Genomic DNA, 19,871 nt, shown 5'->3' with positions numbered 1-19,871 from the left:
GAAGAAAATTAAACGAGCCAAATTGATTTTAACCCTTTCCTCCATTGAAATATTTTTTTTGCATACTTGATATGCATAGGATTTTTTTAATAAAACGCTGAACATATGCTTTAAAGTATTCAGGCATTGCGAAAAACAACTATTTCATCAAATAAATTTAAGTCTGATAGTCCTATGATATTCCTTTTCATATTGGATACAAATTTTATTTAGTCTACGGCAGACATTTTGTAGTCAAAGTGTTTCAACTGAGGTACTACACAGGCGTCAAAAGGTGTCATTATGGAGTAAGGAGGGTGGCGTCAAAAGGCGTCATTATGGAGGAAAGGGTTAACAAAAATATACCTTTTTCTCTATGTTGACAAGTATATTAAAAAACAACAATAAATTCTTAACGAACAACTTAAAAAAATCCATATAAGGAAATCTACAAAAAATATATGTACACTATTTGGCCTTTTATAGAAAATTACAGTTAACCTTTTACAATACATTTATATTTTAAATGAACTTCAAATTCCTAGGTGAAAGACACTGTCTTTTATATAAGAATGTTATGGAATAACTGGTTAAAACATTGGTTTTTATGGTTTTAATATAAATGTCTTTACTTTCTCTGTTTCTTTTGAAAAACCACAATAATTCTTTATGTGATATCTTAGCATATTACAGAAACCATTGATTTATTAACCATTTTTCTAGCAGAAGTCAGTTATATCAGAAAAGCTTTTAAACTGCTAAAAAAAAGTTCAGGTTAATCTATGATAAATCTGAAGGTAAGTTTTTTATGAAGCACTCCTCTACATAGCATTTATGGATTTAACAGCTAACAAATTTTAAATGCTCCTGCAAGAATGTAAACAAATATGATAATTTGAAAGTAAAATGGTTAACAAATGAAAGATCCTTGTTTGAACATGATATGTAAATTAGACATTATACCCCAAAATAATACAATAAGATTCTGGTTTGGACTAAAGATGGTATCTGTCTAATGTTATTGATGGCACATTGGAAGACTGAAGAGTTTACATATCACAACATTTTCCTAAAGGATTCTTCTTGCTTCTTCTTTCAAACACATTTTCATTGTCTACCTCTGTAAAGAAAGAAGTTATAAATAATTGAAATAATATATTGAAATGGTACATTCTAAAACAAATGAACATAAAGTTATTTACTTTTACAATTAGCTTGTCATGGAACCAATACATGGCCTCTATAAAGACAATAAAGTTATTATACATATTCAAACAAATTATAACAAAACTATGACATGGTTTCTAAATCTGATTATGGACACTTATATTGACATCAAGAGTAACAACATTTAAATCAGTGACCATAAATAAATAGTCAATGTAATTATCCATGATGCCTGAATTTGATCGCTTATAATAAAACCTCAGTGATTACCCAGTATATCATATGGTTTTAAAATCTTTCAATACATGTACTTACTGATTAAATCATTACCAATCTGTTTGGTAGGTCCATCACTTGATGTGTCTATCTCTCGTAAAATAGCTGCTTCAAAAGTTAATGCTACTGCTCTGAAGAAAAACTCTTTCACATTCTCACCTAGGTAAATAAATATTTCAAATTATTAATTTACAATTTGGGTCATTTGAACTTGATAACCCCCCAGAATAATTCCTGAAATATCTTGAAAAGACAATAATTTCATTAAACGCTCTTTGTTTCTTGGTTAAGTGTCAATTCTAAACTAGTACAACTATGAGTAAATGAATCATAATTTTTAAAACTCAAGGCATAACTAATTGTAAATTTATTGAATATAAATACCTGTTTTGGATGACACAGCCCAAAACTCTGCTCCCAATGAATTAGCTATTTCTACTGCATTCTGTTCAATTGATTCAAAAGCAGCTGGCGACTAAAAAAAAGGGACATTTTTTTTCAGTGATTCCTTTTTCAACAACAATTTCTATTTATCATATCATGGTGTGTTTTCTTTATAAATACTAAAACACAAAACTTTTTGGTTTCAAATTGTGTTTTTACTATTGTCAAAACCTTTTTTGAGCATCTTGGTACCTTGCTACTCTTCTCGGACATAAATAACTGGTCATTATTGTTGTCAAAGGTTAATTACTAAATTCAAAATTGAAAAACAAATCTTTCAAAACTGATACAAGCAGTTGCTTGATTTACTTAAAAAAAATGAAGAAACCACAAAACAAAAACAGGACTCTTAATTTATTATAATCAATATTGAAGCTAGAAATGATTCACAGCTTTGTAGGTACATGCAAGGTAAAAATAATGAAAATTAGTTCCTTTTTTTTTTTTTCCAATTTTATCAATATACACTTTTACAATATTATTTTGCCCATTTTCTAAAGATATAAAATGAAGTAAAGATTATATTTCCAATAGGACAAAACATCACATGTTTTCTTTTGTTTGTTTACTGAAACAGATTCATATTGACAACAAAGATGTCTTACTACTAAATCTTTCTTTGTACCAACGACAAATTTGATTGGATCAGAGGAGTTCCCAGCAGCATCGTCCATCCATCGTGCTACATTGGCTAATGAAGATTCATCAGACAAATCAAACACAACTATTGTCACTGAAATTATAAAACAATGTCAAACATCAAAAGAGAGAAGTGAAATATCATAACAAAGTCAAAATGATCATAATCATTAACAACGAGCATTTGAACTATGTCAATAAATGCCAAAATTAAATGAAACTCATATTCTATTTCTGAATAATATTTCATTTCTGACTGATAACTAATTGATCTTATGAAAATCTATGTATTTGGTTTATGGTGAACATTACATTATTGTCGTTTGTTGATATGGTTCATTGGTGTTTCTTGCTTTTTATTTAGATTAGACTGTTGGTTTTCCCATTTGAATGGTTTTACAATAGTCATTTGTGGGGCCCTTTATAGCTTGCTGTTCCATGTGAGCCATGGCTCTGTGTTGAAGACAGCATACCTGCCAACTTTTCAAAATGCCAATGGGGGTTTTGCATACAAGATGGCTGTCATAGTCCTAAAAAACCTTCAAGGGGGCCTGCAAATACATTTTAAAGTTGTTTTTTGGCTTGTTCATACTTTTATAAACCTAATGTCATTGTAAAATTAATTGTTTTGATTAAATTGTGGACAAAATTGCTCTTTCAAAATTTCAATTTGGGAGTCTCCATGGGGTAAATCCCCCGCAAATAGTGACAGTTGGCAAGTATGAGACAGTACTCTGACCTATAATGATTTTTAATTTAGAAATTGTGACTTGGATGGAGGGATGTCTCATTGCCACTCATACGACATCTTCTTATATCTAATTACAGTCTTAAATGTCATTAAAACAACATTCTTTTCTTATTATTTCACAGTACTTACCATTAGCACCTCTGTAATAAGATGCTGCTATACATTTAAATCTTTCTTGTCCTGCTGTGTCCCAGCTAGCATTTAAACACAATAAAAGATTGAAACTCATGTAACTCAAGACAAGTGTAAGATTTACAAATGTAAAATAAAATGAAAAAAAGCTAATGGTATTAAAATAATATATTTTTTGATGTCTTTAATCAGTATGTAATTCTAAATAACAAAAGTTTCATACCTGTATGCTGACAGATTTGTGTTACTCAGCGTTTAGTTTTTTAATGTTGTGTTTTGTGTAATGTCGTTTGTCTTTTGGTATTTTTTTGCCAAAGCCTTGCCAGTTTATTTCCATCGCATAAGTCTGAATGTCCCTTTGGTATCTTTTGCCTCTCTTTAATACACAAGAACATGTGAATCAGTGTTCTCCCCAGGCCCTTAAAGGACCACGGGCCCGCGATGTATAATTTTCTGCCGTGGTGGTATCGTTCTTGCCGCGATGTATAATTTTTCTCCGTGGTGCTAAAGTTTTCGGTAAAAAAATCCTATTCAAATCGGTAAAGTTTCAGATGACTTCAACTTTACATCAAAATTGACCAGTTCTAACCAGTATAATCCAGTAATGACAAGTAGATTGTTTTACCACGTGATCGATTTACCTGTTGAGGTTAACCTTGATGATTGGATTTAATCGATGTACATGATTCTTTTGTGTTTTAATTAATTAAGAGATCATAATTTTAATAACAGAGTTGTGAGGGACAAGCAGACATTTGTTAATGAACCCTTTTACGCCAATCTCAAGTCAAAATAATTTGCCTAATAGGAATTAATTGTGGAGTTACTTCCCCTGATTTTGCTAATTACAAATAAATGCTCCTCACATAAAATTTCTCATTGCAAATAAAAATAAAGTAGAAATTGAATGCAAAATTATATTAGAATGTTAAATTAAGGATAAAAACATTCTGAGAACATACCAACAAAAATGTTTTGAGAATCATACCATTATTGATGCACAGACATATTATAATAAACAGTTGTTTTTTTTTTGTAAAAGAGGAAGTATATGACTGTAAAAGGTTTAAAAAGCCATTTGCCACAACTATAATACATTCCCAGGCATTTATAGCTATAGCTAAGTTAGAGCTAGGAATAAACCTTGTCAATAAATAACTCTTATAAACTACTTTATATGGAAAATAGTTTTTAATTTACTGAAGGTTCTGTATCAAAATCTTGTTCAAAGTTCATTGTTATGGTGAAATCTAACATGGAGAATGTGTAGTGTAACTACAAGTATCGGGACAAAATGGATTGATCAAAATATAAGAAGTGACTTTAGCTTAAAGACTATGCATTGTGCTTTCTTTTATTTATTCTTCAAAGATATTAAAGTATACAAACTGTTTATTGATTTACTTTTTCTACCAATAATTTTCTGACCCAAAGTCCTACAACACAGTACCACAGTACACAAAACAAAGGCAAACAGGTAATGACAAAAAGTAACAAGAAAAAAATAAGCGATGCAACGCGACACAAAATACTGTAAAATTCATTTCATCACACGTTACCCTGGTGCTATCCAAAAATCCTGGGGAGAACACTGATGTGAATAGAGAAAAGATTTGAACTTTTTTCAAACTAAGTTAATATACTTGATAAAGTGAAGAAGGTGAATTATGAGGTTTCTTCAACAGGATTTAAGAAATTGGATGCTTGGATAGATTTCTTCATGATAGTTATATATAATAAAGGATATGGTATATATAATAACTTATACGCTAAAACTTTACATCAAAATTTGTTCACAGTTAAATCAAAATAGCTATTGTGGTTTGCTTTTTTTGGTTGAACAAGTCATACTTGAAAACTTTCCACTACTATCTATGCATACTTACATTTGTAATGTGAAAGGCACATTTAACAGACTGAATTTTTCTACTTCAAAATCTACACCTATAGTGGCTTTGTAGTCTCTGTCAAACACATCATGGCAAAATCTGAAATGTAGAAATTCTATACTGTGAATTCATTATTATTCGTTGGATATCAATTTTCGTGGATTTCGTGGGAACAGGTAAACCACGAAATTAAATGTTCAACGAATAGCAAATTTTCTATAGGCTAGTATGCAGGTATCAGCAAAACCACGAAATTAAATATCCACGAACATGTAAGTTTTCCTTAATCCACGAAAATTGGTACCCACGAAAATAAATGAATCCACAGTATTCTATTGTACATGAACAAAATGGTACATTACATATTTTCTTTTTCACTTATAAAGAATTTGGTGTTAATGACAGATCTTTAATATTTGTCAAATTTGTAAATAAATGGGGAATGCAGGGCTGTAACTAGCCTCTTTTAAAAGTGAGGCGAAAATGTATCTAAAGTGAAAGTTAAGCAACCAGAATTCAAACTTGAATCATGTTTTGTGATAATGAGTATTGTGTATAAGTTGCATAAAATTTGGTTGAGACAAACTTAGATAGAGAAAATTAACGCAAAGTTCAGCAATTTTTCCATTTGTAAAGGGACATAACTCTAGAATTGTAAGTGACAACATCAAAATTCAAACTTGATCTGTGTTTTGTGGTAATGATCATTGTGGAGAAGATTCATATCATTTAAGGCAAACTTAAGAAAGGGAATGGGGGGAAAAATAGCACTCTTTCCATTTGTAAAGGGACATAACTCTAGAATTATAAAAGTGACAACATCAAAATTTAAACTTGATCTGTGTTTTGTGGTAAAAAAGAAATGTGGAGAAATTTCATAGCATTTGAGGCGAACTTAAGTTAGAGAATGGGAACAAGAAAAATCAGCAATCTTTCCATTTGTAAAGGGACATGACTCTAGAATTATAAAAGTGACAACACCAAAATTCAAACTTGATCTGTGTTTGTGGTAAAAAGAAATGTTGAGAAGTTTCAGAGCATTTGATGCAAACTTAAGTTAGAGAATGAAAACTAATTTCAGGGCATACAGATGGACAGGGAAAAACTAAATGTCCCTTCCGCTACGGTGGGCAATAAAAACATGTTTAAACTGTGCAATGATTTTGAGTTTGAAATATTGAACAGATAGACAATGGTCTATTTTCAAGTATTGACCGTATGATGTCTTTTCACTGGGTTAATAGATCTTATCCCATAAGTTTTAATTATATTAAGAAAATTCGAACTGTTATTGTTTTCAGGTCCCTTTGGTTTTTATAATCCCAAAAGGTTTTTATGCATCATGCTTCCCAAAATTTTATCTTTAAAGTTTACGTATAAAATTTGAAATGCACTAAGTCTGTGATTTGAAACAAACTGGAAATCTAGATATTAGAGTAAACCTGATGTTCAGTTGTTGTCGTTTGTTGATGTGGTTCATAAGTGGTTCTCATTTCTAGTTTTTATATAGATTTGACCGCTGGTTTGACCATTTGAATGATTTTACACTAGTTCTGTCATTTTAGGGGCCCTTTAGAGCATGCATGCTCTTCAGTGTGAACCAAGGCTCTGTGTTGAAGACCATACTATGATCTATAATGGTTTACTTTTACAAATTGTGAATATGGATGGAAAGTTTTCTCATTGACACTCATACCACATCTTCTTACATCTATTAGAGTAACAATTCTAACCTGTTGACAAGACTAGTCTTTCCCACTGACACATCACCAACTAACACAGCTTTGCAAATCTTTAACCTGCAAAAAGTAAAATTAAATATCTTGGCAGGTCTTTCAAACAGAGACATCATTCACTGGTAAGTTAAAACATATTTTATTACCAATCTATGAACATATCATGATATGTGTACATTACAAATAACTAGCCTTTAACCATCACACATACTATCAACTAAGCCTCAGTGGTCCAAGAAGTTTATACATAGTGAATAAACACCTGCAAGGGTAAGGTTCATAATTGACATCATTTAAAATCAATAGAACTTAAAATTTCTGCATGCAACAGAAATCTTCAAATTACTACTGGAAGTCGTTTAATTATTTTTTGTCATAGTTTGTATATAAATTAACTATAGAGATGATGATAACAAGCTAAGATTTAATAAAGGTGACCTTTGAGACCTCCACAATCATGACAATAGTGCTTGAACATAATTACCCAACTCTGCCTGTCTTATTATCAGTACATGCAGCCTTGACCTTAGGGTGAAAGTTCATCTTCTGATATGGTGTAGCATCTGGATGAAATGCCTTAAAAAGAGGGAACACATAACTTATCAAATTGAATTTAAAAAAACTTCACTATATTTCTCATTTGTTTTTTGTAATTACCCTGTGTCCTGTAGACCTCATTTCCCTTTTCACAGCACATTTATTTGATTTCATGTGTCACAATTACAAAAAATCAGCTATCCTTTGTCATACTTAGACCCCAATGAGACCCACATCATAATCATACAAATATTCATATTACAAAGAAACTTTCTCAATTTTATAGAATAATAAAAGCTTTAATCAATCTTCAGCAAAGAGTTCAGGCATGTAAAAGGTACTTACATATTTTTTTATTTCTATAAGATGAGACATACCTGTGGGAATTTTGTAACAATTCTATCCTTCGCCACATTTTGTGACATCATTGTCCTTGCTGCAGACATAGTTGTTTTCAACTTTAATCAAAGCTTTGATACAGTATGTTCATCTGAAAAAGTCAAAATAACATGTTAAAATACAAAATATGAGTAATTAAGAAAAAAATATTGATATAGAGGTCTCTAAAACTCAATAGCCTTAATGGAGCTTCTGTTAGTTAAAGCGAAACTAATTACACATATCTTACATGTATTTGTATCAGTGGATATAAATTTTATGACAAGTTTATCAAAAGTATAGCCTAGGTAATGACAAAAACACACAACGAACAGGTGATGAGCCTTATCAGTTTTGGTCCTTCCTGGATGGATCCAGTAATGGATAACTTTTAGACACATTTTAATCAATCCATCATTCTGGATTTGAAGACCATACAGGACCAAAACCATTCAGGTTACAATTCAATTCCAAACGCTGTTAATGTTTTTGTCATTTACCTATACTTTCTTCAGCTGTTTGTTCTGTTTAACAGTATCCCTACATAACTTTTGAATGTGTGTAAGGGACATCAACCTGGTCATGACATATTGTATTGTTGTATTGCTTATATGGGGACAAAGTCCCCTATTACCATGATTACAGTAGAAAAATCAATAAAAAAAAATCAGGAAAAATTTCCAAAATTTTCATTGTACATGTACTAATTATGAACTCAAATTAGTTCAATTTTTTTTGGCACTTTTTTTAATTCCTGCATTCGTGCAGAATGCAGAAATCTACTTCCTTCTTCAGGTCTCGTTGTAGTGAGACTTTGGGTAGTCTAGGAAAATATAGGAACTCAAGGAACACAATACCAATATTTCATTTTTAATAATTCTTTGTCTTTGATATGAATTAGCGTTACATGATGCATTGTGTGTCTTTGGTTACATTGAACATGATGTCATAACTTAAATAATGTCACAAGTAAAATCAATATATTAACAGTCAAAGCGGAGGGCTAACTAATAATTGGGTCTGTATTTACTTGATGTAATTAAAAAAAAAAAGTTGATAGACTTCCCTTTTTAAGATTGACAGCAATGTTTGAAATGTTTTTTTTTTATGTAAGTCATTTCCCCTTTTATCATACGATAAGATAAGATAACTTTATTAGCACTAACACATTGACAATAAATGGTTATGGCAACAAATTAAAGACTAACTACAATAACATATATAAAATGAAGGAGTGACAGTGGATAATTATGAGAGAAATATATAAAAAATAAATGAGAAGCAGATACATTATTACAGAAATCAAATCATATTTTAAGGTCTGAAAACGCACTTATATCCAAAGTTTTTCTGGCAACTGAAAAAAATAACCCCTGGACAAAGAAACTTTATTCTATTTTTAACAATCTAGGATTTTCAAACCTAGCTGGGGGAAACTTTTCTATTAAACAATATCTACCAAGTATTAAACAACGAGTGATTGATCAGTGCACACAGGATCAATCATCAAAAATTCATGATTCATCAAAACTAAAATTTTACCAACAATTTCATAATTCAAAGCAGCGTAGTTCTTATGTTGATGTTCTAAGTAATAGATTAGAAAGGTCATCTCTGTGTAAAATTAGATTGAGTGCACACAATCTTGCTATTGAAAAGGGGTGATATCTAGGTTTAGCCACCGACGAACGAGTTTGTAATGTATGTAAATCAGGTGAGGTAGAAGATGAAAATCACTTTTTACTGAAATGTGAATTTTTTTCAAACTATAGATTTAACTTTAAAAATAAGATATTAAATATACTTCCTACATGTTGTAGTGAAAATCAGCTAAATATTAATAGTTGTATTAATAGTAATTCTTTAAAAGTCCTGAAAGTGACTAGTTCTTATATACATAAATGTCTGATGTATAGAAACGAGATTTTAGCTTCTTATTTATAACATATTTAAATACTAGTAAATGTATGCTGTATTCATTGTTGTAATGCACTGTAATATGGGCCTTTGCCAATTATTGTAATTGTGTTTGTGCCAATAAAATATTTGTATAAAATATTTGTATTTGTATGTGACTTATATATCCCATACCTGTCAACTCACCCGTTTTTTGCGGGTGACACCCGTTATTTTAACCTCTCACCCGGGAGTTTTTCTTTACCCGGCGGGTCCCGGGAATTTCTAACATTACCCGTTTCACCCGGATTTCTGACCGGAATTGTTTCCGGTATTTAGAAGTAATATGACCTTCGGTTTTATCGGTCTTTTTCTATGTAACCAAAAGTCAAAATGTAGGACTTGTTTACCTGAGCTACGTAACGATATTTTCAACAAGCTACAAGATGAGTTCAGTGACTATCAGTTGACCCCTTTAGATGAACTTCCACTTTGCACTTCCCCTGAAACTGACATTGGTACATTTTGGGGAGAAATGTCCAAGTTGCATGACATTTTTCTTAACAAGCCAAGATTTTTTGTTTTGTCAAAATTTGCTAAAACATTACTGGTTTTGCCAAACAGCAATGCAGACAGTGAGAGGGCATTTTCTTTAGTAAAGAAAATAGCTACAGAGTTTAGGGCTGATCTTTATAAGGATACACTGTGTGCTCTTCTTTCTTGTAAAATGAATACACATAATGTGACATTTGCATTGCTATGAACTGAAACCAAGTGCAGTTCTTTTAAAGAATGCCAAGTCTGCTACTATGGAATATAACAATAGTCTGAAATAAACTTGTATACATGTTCTAACTGTTTTATATACCTATTGACTATATAAATTTTATGTAAACATATTTTTGTTCTTCAATTGAGCCCGCAAAATGTCGTACGCGTTATGACCTGAGATTTTTTTTCTCAATGCAGGTCATGACCTGACTTTTCATTTTCAGAGGTTGACAGGTATGATATCCAAATGGCTGAAAATTTAATCATGTACAGTACAATTTTCACAAGGACAAAACTGTGTGTGTTGTGTAAGAAATAAGTTCATTCATTCATTTTGATGAGGTCAAATGGTAATTTTTCGGTTACTTTTATTGGTCAGAGGTCTCAAATAATTATTATTTTTGAAAAAGTTAATGTGATATTCATCAATTTTTATAGTGTAAAAGAAAGTGTACATTTTATAGTCTGAATATGACATGTACCAGAAAATTGGCAAATAAGTAAGTAATCTCGGACTATATCTAACGCCACAAGACGGAAAATTAAAGTGATGTATGACGTAAAAGTTCAAGTGGGACAGAATATCAGGTAAAGTAGGACAGATTTCCAAATAGCGGTAAGGTGTATTGCCACCCTCCAATAGGCAAAATGAAGTGAAACCCCTGCATTATTGCCTCATTATAAACCATGAAGTGGCCTATTTGTGCCGCCACTGATTATAGATTAGGCTTTAGGATTGAGGAACTTGGTAAAAATGGATCTGGCGGTAAAAGTTGCTGTTCTTCTGTTGCTTACATTTTGAACATTTTGGTCAATCTGTGAGTGAGAACCATTTGACAGCTTGAAAGTGAAGAATATTATGAATTTTAAAAGGTTGTAGAAATTATGTAGGCTGCTGAGGTCACAATTTGAAAGTAATTTCCCGGTTTTTCTCACCACGGAATCGAATTAGTCTTGTGTATATCTAATGTGTCCTATTTGACCCTGTATAGTTGGTAAATGTAGATGGTAGATTGTCTTCTGATTCAGTCTTTAAAATTCCGGAAGTGCAACTATGTACGCGAAAACTTTGGAGCTTTTCTAGACATTTCTTGATTTATAATAAAAAGTCCAAAGTATTCCGAAGGAAAGGGAAAAAAAATAATTGACGCTTGCGCAATTGCGAAATTGACCACGTGGGAACATTGCTACTTCCTTTTTAAGTTCAATATGGCACCCAAAGACAAGAAGAAGGGTGATAGTGAGCAAAAATTTAGTTTTCATCGTTTAATTAAAAAAGATATAGCATATAAATATCTCCAGCTGATATAATATATATAGCTTTAACAGATTTTAAGCTTTCTTAATGAAAATCAACTTCACATAAATCGAGAAATAAGAGACAAAATAGATGCAATAAAGGGGGGCTTCCTACACGTGCTTTTTTCGATATCTGTAAACATGTCAAACCATATATATAACTTAAAGTTTTCCGGAAGGCTATATCTCAGAAATTATTTGCGATTGTTGTATGCATATCTTTAACCCTGTCTAAAGGTATTCCACAGTGCATTATCATAAAATTACTTCTGATGTCGACTTGATTTATTAATTTCTTCAGTTCATCAAAACATAAACAGACCTACAAGATGACCCGAATTAATTAACAATGCATCCTGGCCAAACCTCTTTACATCTGTTAATCAAGGGAGTGAAAAAATCCAGTAGACCACTTTGAGTTCAATGCTTTTTCATCAAAAACTTCGGTTTTAGTGACCATCTTTCATGCGTTTAGGGTCTTCGTCACTTTTATTTCCATGTTCAGCGATTGGATGGAAATCTTCTGCAATATTGCACCAATTTAGCAAATTGGATTTTCTTAAGGTTCATCATAACAAATGGACAAATATGGCCGTATTTTTACCTAAAAAACTACTCTGTGTACAGACTTACCTGTGCTGTTTGGAAAGTTTTAATGCCTAGCATCCACTAGATATATAAAAGTTAAATGCGTTTTGTGTTTAAGAAAGATAAAACTTTTATTGGTTTTTGATGGGCATTTTTTTTCCTTTTTTCAGAAGGTGCAAAAATAAACAAACACCTGAATTACTTTGATACTGTCCACTCACTGACTCAGATAAACTCTTTAACTCACCTATAGTTGTGAAGATACCTGGTGTCTGGGTCAATTAAGGACAATGAAAACAATACAAACCGGTTTTTTACCTGAGGGAATATCTCATAGTGGTTCCACAACTTAGTCAATTTTCACACCTTTTGAATGAAGGAAAAAAAATGCCCATCAAAATCCAAAAGAGATTTAATCTTTCTGAAACACAAAATGGATTTAACTTTATTATATCTAGTGGATGCTAGGCATTAAAACTGTTCAAACTTTACAGGTAAGTCTGTACTCAGAGTAATTTTCGGCATGTAAATACAGCCATATTTGTCCGTTTGTTATGATGAACCTTAATTGACAATCAGCACTGCTTTTATTAGGGAATTTCAGAACAAACTTTATTTCTAGTGTATCCTGCACAATGATGATCATTGAAACACTTGACAGTTAAAAGTGCAGGGATACGGATGATCCCCTCTATCTGGTAAATGTTTCACATATGCGCGCATAATTGACGAAGTTTTTACTGGTAAAGAACAAACCTGAAATTTGTTTATTGACCAATTATTAGGGCTGTGTAATATGCACAGGTTTGAATTGCTTCCCTTTGACTGATTGTCGGTGATCTAGAATTCCTAATTCCTGTCGTCTGTCACAGAAAAGTGGAAATTCAAACCTTTGTTGTCTGTCGGCTAGTAAAATTAAATTAAATAATATTTAATATTATACAAATAAAAATGCTGTATACTATACATACAGATAATTACATTTTATATGTCAGAGAGGAAATATCTCAAATTCTCCGAATGAAATTAAACCTTATATTGTGTCAATAATTATTGATTGTGCAAGACCCACATGGTTAGTCAAGATTATAAGAATTAAACCTATCATGTTGAAAAACACCATATTTTTACTCAAACATAGAATATAAAAAAAAGTGAAAAAAGAAAACCCTACAGAAGCTAACTTTTGAAAGTCAGATAATGGAAGAGAATCCTATGCTATGTTAGGTATGTAAATTATGTTAGATGTTTGTAGCTGTGCTATGTTAATTATGTCTGATGCTTGTTTCTAATTTAACTTTATCACCATTCACTTCATTAGTTTTAATGTTTATAGCGAGATGAGCTTACTTTTTTTTAACTGGACCTTTTATTTTATTGTAGAGCCAAAAAAAGAGGGCAAAAAGGATGCCCCAGCTAAAGTTGCCCCAGCAGGCAAAAGCAAAAGTAAGGCAAAGGATAAAGCCATGAAAACCAGAAAGAATGTGGTGAAGGGTATTCATTCAAAACGTAGTAGAAAAATCAGGACTTCAGTACATTTCTACAGACCTAAGACACTGTCACTACCAAGACAGCCAAAATATCCAAGGAAGAGCATACCAAGGACAGACAGGTATTGTTCGTAAGAAGAAAGTCAATATGTGTGCCCTGCTCTAATGAGTTATGTATATCATGTACACTTAAAAACAACATTCTCAAAATAGATTAATGGAGTGACATCAAATGTTGTTTATTTATTAAACTTTTTCAATAAATACAATAAGACTGCTTAATCTACCTTTTACAAAAAAAATAATCTTAAATATTTTTTAGGGTTAAGGGGGGGGGGGGGTAGCAACTTGTGGAAGAATGGAAAATGCAGTAACTGCACATGAAAGAAAGAGTTTTATGCTTTGAAAAATATACCTTGTCCTTGTACAGATTACTTTCATGATAATCTGTCTGAAATATTGAAATCAAACAATATTGTTGATAAGATTAAGGTAATATTGTCTAACTGGACTTCTGCTGTTCAGCAGCAAGGCCCTTGTCAAAGTGTTGCATACATTGAAGAGTGCAGGATGAATAAATTAGCTGTCAGGTCTTGAAATGGAACTTTTTGAATTCAATGCCTTATGTGGAATGAGGGTCATAGATGGTCATAGACATTTGCACATTTAAGAACCCTTGCAACAATTCACTTGCAATAATTGGAATACCTAAATGGACAGGAACTCTTACATGGAAAGGTTCTATTTATTTTGCCTAAATAGGTATTAGAATCATCAAAATTTTCATTTCAGTAAACAGGGTTAAAGAAAAATCAGATCTGACACAAAATGGAAGTTTAATGGACAATATGTCAAAAGTAAGAAACTCTAAAAACCAATGTATAGTCTTTAAAATCTATTGCTTTTTAATGTTTTCGAAATTTATTGAAATACACTTTTACACAATTTGTATGTTTTATTTTTATAGATTAGACAAATACAGAATTGTGAAGTTTCCACTGACCACTGAATCTGCTATGAAAAAGATTGAAGACAACAACACACTGGTGTTCATTGTTGACAAACGAGCAAACAAACCACAGATTAAATTAGCAGTGAAAAAATTATACGATATTGATGTAGCTAAAGTGAACACATTGATCAGGTGGGTAAAAGGTTATAGGCAACTACAGTGATAATATTTGCCTTAGAGCTAATTTCCTAATGCATGTAGAACAAAACTTTGGTTAGCTTGCTTGCTTTGTTTGTATATTGTACAATCATTAGGATAACACCAAATTAAAATTCAAATATGATATATACAGGTTAAACTTTGCCTATATATATTGTTTAAAGATGTGAATCTTATTTACAAAGCTTGTATAAACAATTATACAAACAAAGCAAACAAGTCAATCAAACTTTTGCTTTACATGCATTAGGAAATTAGCTTTAACTTTCAAATTTTTGTAGTTTTGAAGTAATTGACAATCCTCTTATGTATTCTAACTGGTAGGGTTTTTGCATTGGTTTGCAGAGATACGGAAATTTTTCGTCAAAGGCATATCCAAAGGCATACCATTTCTAGCCAAGGAAAAGGCCAATCCAACAAGTGGAATAAAACAATGTTCTTGCTGTAATTTATCATTTAAGTCTTCAATAATACAAGAGTTGGTCTAAATGCACCAAAATGTATTGAAATTTGTGATGTTAAACATATCATGTTAAAGATGGTTGAATATTGCCCACCTTTGACAATGGGCATAGTAGTAGGGATACAGACTCTTATAGAGCATGTAGTTCTATTGGTAACTTTAAAAAGTCAGTTTTAAGTTATTTAGGTAGTGCTTCATCTCTATTTAAAAAAATAAACATAATAGACTGATGCATACTGTATTTTTTTTTAACGATTTTTTTTTTATAGATGGCAAACAGTTCTGAGCAAAATGTTTATGAAAGCAAAGAAATTACACCCAGAAAACACTACTTAATGATTTAAACCATATACAATGTAACACACAATATCCCAGAATTGAATGTAATAACTTATTCTGTGATTTCTATTGTAGACCTGATGGTGAAAAGAAAGCTTACGTCAGATTAGCCCCAGATTATGATGCATTAGACGTTGCCAACAAGGTAAGAAACTTATAATGTGTAAACATGTTTGTTGAATCTTCCTAGTTAAAATAAATACACTCAAATAGATAAAAATGAAAGGATTAATACGTTTTAAGTAGATTGCAAATAGAACATTTCACATAATTTATTATTTATATTGTGCAATGGTGTTTACTAAGGAAAAAAGTGTTTTCTTCAGTATTCACTGAGAAAAGAGTGAAAACATCCATTGATGTCTCTGTGCTCTACATCTAAAAAAGATTTCATGTGGAGTAAATATAATCTAAACAAAAATAAAGTTTCTAGAAGTTATTGTCTTCAATTTAAAAAAAACCAACATAACATGATGTGGCAAACAGTTTTATGTAGCGAATTTTAGTATCAGTAATGTTATAAAATATAAAATGTGAACAAATTTATACTTTCATATTTCCGAGTTATGACTGGACACATGTACTTGAACTTTAATATATTCTTCTTCTTTTTCAGATTGGTATCATCTAAAAAGGACATCATTTTGTTTGGGACTGGAATAAAAAAAAAAATATGTATTTTTGTTTATGTTGTACTGGGATATGTTTGTCCTTGTTAATACTCCTGCAAATATTTAAGAGTGTGCATTGGAATTGTCATTTCTGTCTGTCATTTAATTTATTACATATTTGGTGAGTTACTACGTGGATAGCTCATACATGTTGTGGCATGAAACACCAGAGCCATAACATCTCGCAGGCCAAAGTTACAAAATACACATATTTATATGGTCAAATATTAGAATGTGGTATAAATGTCTTTGACACAATGATCCACCAGAGTTTTCTATCCACCAACTTTCTACTTTCATCTCTGGGACATTTTACACTACTGCTTTTGCCTAGGTAAACTTCTGATACATAAACTGAAATGATGTTTGGAGCACATCGTTGTAATATAAAAATAATTGGATGGTATATGATTGCTAATGAAACAACTGTACACTGGAGACCAATGACAAACAAGAGTTTGTTCTATCTGTAATTTTGTTCTCGAGACAGTTCATCTTCAAGGAATTTAAATAATCTGGCCTGATGCTCGTGAACGTGTTTTTCCTCTTCTAAAAAATAGTGCATGTAAACTTGTTGATATATTCTGGAAAAGCCAATTGTTGCGGACAGTTGCCAGAGACAGAACATTGAAGGATGGGAATGTGTTAACAATGGTCAGATATAACTCATTATACATAATTCTGTCTTGTGTTGTTATTCTTTGTGGCAATATGATTTGGAAGGTTCCATGAATGTCTTTATTCTGAAATTAACATTGTACGACTTGGAAGAATTTTTGTCTAAAATTGTCTCAAATGAGATGCCCTTTATTTTCATTCAGATGTGAACAATTTCTTACATGAAACCTATGTTAAGTGTGTATGGAATATTGAATTTTGGTAAAGCTGGTTGTTGGTCACAATTTAAAATTTTACAAAAATGATTCATTAGATGTCAAAATTGCTTCAAATATAGTTAAATAATTTATGATTGCTAGTTCTTCATCTAAGGTTACAAGGTAAAGACTATATCTTAAATCTAGCAAATCCAGGTTTGATAGCCATGCATTTTGTATGGTGTACTTTATGGTACTACATATGACATGGGACCTCCAGTATTTTATTCCAGGTTTATTGTGACTTGGATATCTAGGTACACAACACAAGGGTTTGATGAAATCATGAATTTTGTATGGTGGTTGGTACATGTACATATGGCTTAAAGTGTGCTAAAGAAAATTCAGTTTAAAAATTAAAAATACATTTCCAAAGAAACTCCACCAGTAACCAAATGACAAGTTAGCAACTATTAGATCACTAAATCCTTCAACAACGAACAAAACCAGTACTGCAAGGTCCTGAAATGACATGTTCACCAGTTGCCTTAAAGAAAATAATTGAATGAAATTAATGAAATACACACGGTAATAATAAAGGACATCCAGGTTTTCTTATGATAAATTTTATAAGGCATACTTGATAGTATTAAATATCGTTTGAGACATTGATGGTTGCTAGTAATGAGTTTTGTAAATGATACATGATAGTATAAATAGTTGTGTTAGCATGGCAAATCTCATTTCGAACGCTTATATAACCATCACCAAATTCATAGTTTATGGACTTGGGAATTTAATAGATATATTAGATGTGGTACGAGTGTCAATGAGACAACTCTCCAACCAATTCACATTTTAAGTTTACATATAAAAGTTTGTGATTGGTTCAGTTAATGATAATTGGTATAGTCGGTGTACGAGCATTATACATCTCATTTTAGTCATGTACACCAAATAATTTCATATCTAGTAAGCCTGGACATTCTAGATCTAGATATTTACTACCACAATTCATGGATAACAAATATTGGTGTTGGTAACTCCTAAGTTATATATTTATAACCAGAATTTATCCTTTACAAATTTCATGGTTAGCAAAACCTGGATGTTCTACACAAGATATGTGTTACAAGTACTACATTTGACTAATTGTTTTTATCAACTTCATTTGAACTTTGGCAATCTCTATGGAAATAAAATGAGCTATTACTAATTACAACTACATACCAAATATCAGACCTTAAATCACAAACTTAAATATATAATCTGCAAAGTTTCAAAGTCAACAATCTACATCATGTACATGTATATGAGATATATGCTAATGTAGGTAAAATGAATCATATTTTATAATACTTTAACGGACATATTAGTGGTTCTCCTCAAACTTGCGTATTCACATGCACTAATATTAAAATAAACAAAAGTTTCAAAGTCAATAGCCCATGACTGCGGCTTATGGATGGAAATGAGATGTGCCATGCTAATACAAAGGTAACAAGAACTTCAATTGCCTATAATTGTTTTTATCCACTTCATTTGGACGTTGGTTGTCTCTTTGGCAATCATACCACAGCTCCTTATTTTTATATGTATCATATAAACTTTGAGACCGCCTTATAATTCATGATGAAAGTCGTCTGTAATATGAAGGTTTTACAACAAGAATCACAAACAACATTATCAATGTTCTATGAAAATGAAGGTCACTAAGATCAACATTACCAAATATAGGTGTACATCTTACAATCATTTTATAGACCAAATAAAGTGATAAAATCACTGATACATGTTGTTCCTGAGAAATATAACAAACTATAAAATAACGGATAAATGACCCATTGAAATGAGATCAAGGTCATATAAACCCTTGCATACAAACATGGACATCTTACAATCATTCCATACACAGAATATAGTTGACCTTATGCTGCTGGTATAATATATATGGACTTTACTGTATGCAGGTAACTTTCACCTTGATTGTTGATCCACACACTCATAATTTAGGGATTCCAAATTTCACACATTATCCTTGGATCTTTTGTTTTTTCTCTTGGATCTTTACTTTGGCAAAATCTCGCACTTCATAAGAAGTTGACAGAACTGATAATAAGTATTTCAAAATTAACATAAGGATTTTGTATACAAGGTATAAGGCATCCTATCTTCTACCTTCTGAATATAAAGCTTGATACCAATATATTACGATGCAGCCAGATTTTAATCCATATGTTCTGCATTCTGAGACTTACTTTGAAGGTAATAAAAGTTTCAAGTTGATAGGACTTCAACTTCATCAAAAACTACCTCGACTCACTAACAACATTATACAGCAGCAGAAAAAACATGTTTTCCCAGTACTATGTTGAATTTTGGCGTTATAACCTTCCCTGTATTTTGTCTCTTTTACCAATAATGGGGATTGAGTGGATAA

The 19,871-nt window shown here is 31.5% G+C and overlaps 2 protein-coding genes across 2 annotated transcripts; one reads left to right on the top strand and one right to left on the bottom strand.

The window, feature by feature from the left end:
- Positions 1 to 350: 350 nt before the first annotated feature.
- Positions 351 to 11,599, bottom strand: LOC134680669 (ras-related protein Rab-34-like). The gene is made up of 10 exons (XM_063539803.1): positions 11,532 to 11,599; positions 7,928 to 8,040; positions 7,498 to 7,589; positions 7,011 to 7,076; positions 5,275 to 5,376; positions 3,386 to 3,450; positions 2,472 to 2,599; positions 1,807 to 1,897; positions 1,462 to 1,581; positions 351 to 1,099 (listed from the first exon to the last, which is right to left on the bottom strand). Exons 2-10 carry the CDS (start codon positions 7,994 to 7,996, stop codon positions 1,029 to 1,031), a joined length of 804 nt encoding a protein of 267 aa, XP_063395873.1. The 5' UTR covers positions 7,997 to 8,040; positions 11,532 to 11,599; the 3' UTR covers positions 351 to 1,028.
- Positions 11,600 to 11,739: 140 nt separating this feature from the next.
- LOC134680667 (large ribosomal subunit protein uL23-like) lies at positions 11,740 to 16,642 on the top strand. Its single transcript, XM_063539802.1, has 5 exons — positions 11,740 to 11,835; positions 13,866 to 14,094; positions 14,940 to 15,116; positions 16,021 to 16,090; positions 16,562 to 16,642. Exons 1-5 carry the CDS (start codon positions 11,805 to 11,807, stop codon positions 16,574 to 16,576), a joined length of 522 nt encoding a protein of 173 aa, XP_063395872.1. The 5' UTR covers positions 11,740 to 11,804; the 3' UTR covers positions 16,577 to 16,642.
- Positions 16,643 to 19,871: the final 3,229 nt, after the last annotated feature.

Source organism: Mytilus trossulus, chromosome 8, assembly GCF_036588685.1.
Source record: "Mytilus trossulus isolate FHL-02 chromosome 8, PNRI_Mtr1.1.1.hap1, whole genome shotgun sequence".
NCBI lineage: Eukaryota > Metazoa > Mollusca > Bivalvia > Mytilida > Mytilidae > Mytilus > Mytilus trossulus.
The sequence above is the reverse complement of the archived record's forward strand: the minus strand, read 5'-3'. Positions and strand labels throughout refer to the sequence as shown.

What these genes read in the sequence shown, in the direction of transcription:
- LOC134680669 (XM_063539803.1), bottom strand. Translation starts at nt 7,996, where the DNA reads ATGTCTGCAGCAAGGACAATGATGTCACAAAATGTGGCGAAGGATAGA. An exon ending in TTGTTACAAAATTCCCACAG is followed by an intron (nt 7,590 to 7,927) that starts GTATGTCTCATC and finishes CCTCTTTTTAAG; the next exon opens with GCATTTCATCCAGATGCTAC. An exon ending in GTACAAAGAAAGATTTAGTA is followed by an intron (nt 1,898 to 2,471) that starts GTAAGACATCTT and finishes CCTTTTTTTTAG; the next exon opens with TCGCCAGCTGCTTTTGAATC.
- LOC134680667 (XM_063539802.1), top strand. Translation starts at nt 11,805, where the DNA reads ATGGCACCCAAAGACAAGAAGAAGGGTGATA. An exon ending in AGCATACCAAGGACAGACAG is followed by an intron (nt 14,095 to 14,939) that starts GTATTGTTCGTA and finishes TTATTTTTATAG; the next exon opens with ATTAGACAAATACAGAATTG. An exon ending in AAAGTGAACACATTGATCAG is followed by an intron (nt 15,117 to 16,020) that starts GTGGGTAAAAGG and finishes TTTCTATTGTAG; the next exon opens with ACCTGATGGTGAAAAGAAAG.